This window comes from Cyprinodon variegatus, unplaced genomic scaffold, assembly GCF_000732505.1.
Source record: "Cyprinodon variegatus isolate N-32 unplaced genomic scaffold, C_variegatus-1.0 Scaffold472, whole genome shotgun sequence".
Taxonomy (NCBI): Eukaryota; Metazoa; Chordata; class Actinopteri; order Cyprinodontiformes; family Cyprinodontidae; genus Cyprinodon; species Cyprinodon variegatus.
Genome location: NW_015150925.1, coordinates 255,558 through 259,910, shown reverse-complemented (window position 1 = coordinate 259,910; position 4,353 = coordinate 255,558). Strand labels below are relative to the sequence as shown.

Here is a 4,353-nt window from a genome sequence, read left to right as displayed (position 1 = left end):
CCATTAGAACCTCCTCCCTCAGCCATTAGAACCTCCTCCCTCAGCCATTAGAACCTCCTCCCTCGGGCATTAGAACCTCCTCCCTCAGCCCGTAGAACCTCCTGTGATCATGTGACCGCTGCCTCATCACCTTCTGTCTCTGTTGTTCTGCAGCTTCCAGCCTCCAGCAGCAGAACCAGAACCGGACCACATGATGAGTTCGGGCCTCAGCAGCCTGAGCACCAAGCTGACCCTGAAGAACCCGTCTGCTCCCAGAGAGGAGGAACCCAAACCCCGCTTCCACAAAGTTTCTCTGGTGACCACAGAAACCACCTGCAGGTCCAGTTCTCCTGATCCAGAACCCGAGTACCGATGGAAGAACCGTTTTCAGGGAGTAACGCCGTTCAGGTCCAGCAGGACCTCCCTCCCTGACTCCTCCTCTCCTCTGCCTGAAGATGAGCCAGACTCTCATCTCAGCCCCTCCTCCTCTGTGTATCTGAGCCCGTTGGGAGCAGAGGAAAGTGGGCGGGGCCTGCTAGAGGAGGAGGAGGGGCCAGGTGCAGGTGGAGGGGAGGAACGGCTGAAAGGAGAGACAGAGTGGAGAATGTCTGAGCAGGAGCTGCAGCAGCTCCCTGCGTCCTCCTGCAGCCCAGAAGACGAAGACAGCAGCTTCAGCGGAGTCTTCACCGCCACCCTGGTGGACCTGGTCTCTGATTCTGCACCCCCCCTCACCCCCCCATCCTCCCCCGACGTGGACTCCCCCTTAAACGACATGGACAGCCTGGTGGACACCCTGAAGAGCATGGGACCCTCTCAGAGGCCCAGGGGCCCCGGCCTACGAGCTGCTCCTCCCGTCCTGGTGTCCTCCCTGCCCCCCATCAAGGAGGATGCTGTGAGCCCCCACCTCCCCGACCCGACCCCCTCCCCACTGAGGACAGAGGAGCCCCAGAACCCTCAGTACACGCTGCCAGCTGAGCTGGGCCTGAAGAGGAACGTGGCCAGAGACAGCCGGCCGCCGCTGGAGCTGATGAAGAAGAACCAGGTACCTGATCTGAGGAGCAGCAGCTCTGGTTCTGGATCTCTGAGGTTCCTGGTCTGGTCCCCCTTAGCTTCTGTTCTCTCTGACTCCTCCTTCTCTTCCTTCCTCAGGAGCAGAACTCCTCGCTGCCCAACGGAAGCGGAGCTCCCCCGTCTCCCACCACCAGCTCCCGCCTCGACAGCAGCGTCCTCTTCGGAGCGTACCGCTCCACATCCTCGGACCAGAAGCTGGAAAACGGGAACGTCCATCGGCCCCTGTTCCGCACCAGTTCCCTGCCGGAGACGGGGTCCCCTGCTGTGAGAAGCAGGGACCCCGGTGACACGGGGCCCAGTGGGAACCCATCAGGGTCCCGTCTGGAGCGTCTCTCCTTCCTGGTGAACTCGTCGGGTTCCCTGAACGGAGCCGGGGACTCTGGTTCCTCTAGGATCAGCCGGGGGCCCAGCCTAAACCTCGGCTCCCCCACCACCACCAGCCCCACTCGCCTGCTCAGCCCCACCACCTCCATCGACCTGCACCGGCCCCTCGCCATCTCGGAGCCCCTCCCGTTCAGCCAGGGGCCAGGGGTCCTGCAGAGGAGCCTCAGCTACGAGGGGCCGTCACAGACGCCTCCATTCAACGGCCTACAGGGAGGGGCCCCCTTGGGTAGCATTCAGGGAGGGCCCCAGTTTAATGGCGTCCATAACGGCCCCCGCTTCAACAGCCTGCTGGCGGGGCCCCAAATCCAGCAAGATGAACCAGACTGCAGCCTGATGTCCAAATACCGCGCCTTCCCAGACGCCTATGTGAGTACGCCAACATGGCGGGGGACGGGGGACGGGGGGGCTCTGGTGACGCCGCAGGTGAACCTGCTCATTTATCCTTTATGGAGGTTCAACAGAAATAAAAACTGGTTCCAAGATTCTGAATGTCTTGGATGTAATTAAGCAGCAGAAGGTGTGTCTGCATGTGGCTCCACGTCTGCACATGTTCGCCTTCGGGCCCCGGGGCCACTGATCCGTCCAAAATGATTTTATTCAGCAGGGTGATGAGGCGCGTTCCGACGCAACGGCGCTAATGATCACCTGACTGATGGTTCAGCCCGGGGGGAACAGAACCGGACCAGAGAGCAGACTGGATCCACTGAGCAGAAACGGTTCTCTGGTCTCAGGAGGTTCTGCTTCTTCTCTGATGATCCGTCCATTAGGACGAATTAGAACCCGATAGAACCGACGGCGTGTTGAATCCTGAGCCTCCTGGTTCTGTGATGACATCATCATGAGCTGATTTCATGGCTTATCTGAGTAAGCCATGAAATCAGCTGAAAGGGTTTAGGTTCCATCAGTCGCATGTCGGTTCCTCTGCAGGGAAGCTTCTTGTAAAACAAGTTGAAATTAGAACCTCTGTGGAGAACAGAGCTGTGAGGCCTGCAGGGATCGATGGTCGGGCCGGGTTGGGTCGGGTCGGGTCGGGTCGGGTCGGGCCGGGTCGGGCCGGGCCGCTGCAGGAGCAAGCCTGGTCCAGATGGTTCTAGTTTTAGAAGAACATCAGATGTTTGTGCTTCAGTGTTTTTGCCTCCATCTGTGGAAACTACAGGAAATGAGAAGAGTTCCTGCAGAAACCTTCAGATTAACTGGAGGAACTTTCCTCTAATCTGCCGGTTCTGCAGTGAAATAAAGACTCGGATCCAGAGAAGCAGGAAGTGGTGTTATGTGTGAGGCAGCAGGTTCTGGCAGGAGGCCCGGATCAGAATGTGAAGCAGCTGTTGGATTAATGCAGAACGTCTTTGGTAAATATTGTCAGAAATGTCCACACCCTCAGCAGCTATCTGTCTGTTCCTGCTGCAGCCGCACCCTCCCCCCCTCCCCCCTCCTGCCTTCTCCCGGTTCGTCTCCCATCAGCTCCAATGGGCAGAAGGCCGGGCGATGCCCTGACGATCAGCCGGCAGCGTTTCTGGCTGCAGGGAGGAAGGTGGGGTCGATCAAGCCGTGATCTCCGCCGTCCCTCCTGGAGACCAGCTTCTTCATCTCTCTGCTGGAAAGCAGCACCAGCTGCAGAAATGCAGCAGAACCAGTCCAGCTTTGGTTCTGTGGGCCGCGGTTTGCCTTGGGTTGTTGTGACTGACGCGTTCTCCCGTGAAACGCAGGAATGTGACTAACTCCTCTATTGTCTGTCAGTCATCAGCTCCATTCAGGCTTTTCTACCTGAAGGCCAAATCAGGATGGATTCTGATGGACGGCCCGGTTCTGCTGCACGCAGAGACAGCAGGAGCCCAGAGGCGCCTGCAGGAGGAGGAAGCAGGGGCTGCAGCTCCTTCCTGTGGTCAGTAGGTGGCGTGGCGCCTGTAGGCCAGCTGAGGTCAGAGCAGTGAGAGTCGATACGTGACGCGCCGCGGTCCGAAACATGATCCGACTCAGAGTCACAGGATCCCGGAGACTCTGACCAGAACAAATCTGATCCCATGTTGGTCTCAGTTCCTCTCTGATGGCAGATGTTCTGATGATGATGATGATGATGATGATGACGATGATGATGACGATGATGATGACGATGATGATGACAATGATGATGATGACGATGATGATGATGATGATGATGATGTTTCTCTGTCTGCAGCTGACCAAAGAGAAGGAACACGGGAAGCTGAACCCTCGTCCAGGAAAGGTGAGATTCATCTAAACGGTCCAGGTGTTCCATCATCCATTAGAACCCAGCAGAGTTCTACTGGTTCCGTCTTCAGGAGAACATTCTCTGAAGACAGAACCGCTGCTCGTATCGGGTTCTGCTCCGCTGCAGATGTTCTGGTTCTAAGCGTTCAGATCCAGTAGAACTGGAATCAAACAGCAGAACAGAACTTGGTTCCATGGTTCCACCTCTGGTTCTCTAGGCTTCAGCAGGTTTCAGAAACTCCTCAGGTTCTGCAGAACCTCTGGTTTGTTCTTTATCCTGCTGGGCAGAACCAGTGTGGGGGGGGGGGTTCTAGATGATGTTCTGATCAATAGTAGAACGGATGGTTCAGTCCAATGGAACGACTAGTCTCCTTCTAGCCTCCTTCTAGCCTCCTTCTAGCCTCCTTCTAGTCTCCTACTAGCCTCCTTCTAGTCTCCTACTAGCCTCCTTCTAGCCTCCTTCTAGTCTCCTTCTAGTCTCCTACTAGCCTCCTTCTAGTCTCCTACTAGCCTCCTTCTAGCCTCCTTCTAGTCTCCTTCTAGTCTCTTCTAGTCTCCTTCTAGTCTCCTACTAGCCTCCTTCTAGCCTCCTTCTAGTCTCCTTCTAGTCTCCTACTAGCCTCCTTCTAGTCTCCTACTAGCCTCCTTCTAGCCTCCTTCTAGTCTCCTTCTAGTCTCCTACTAGCCTCC

At 56.8% G+C, this 4,353-nt stretch overlaps 1 protein-coding gene across 1 annotated transcript in view; it reads left to right on the top strand.

Annotated features, from left to right (window-relative positions):
* Window positions 1-3,690, top strand: part of LOC107094249 — a 12,535-nt gene extending 8,845 nt beyond the window's left edge. The window contains exons 3-5 of the mRNA XM_015389765.1: window positions 154-1,021; window positions 1,129-1,800; window positions 3,611-3,690. Coding sequence (XP_015245251.1) covers window positions 154-1,021; window positions 1,129-1,800; window positions 3,611-3,673 — 1,603 coding nt within the window. The 3' untranslated portion in view covers window positions 3,674-3,690. The remainder of the gene's footprint in view (window positions 1-153; window positions 1,022-1,128; window positions 1,801-3,610) is intronic.
* The last annotated feature ends 663 nt before the right edge of the window (window positions 3,691-4,353 follow it).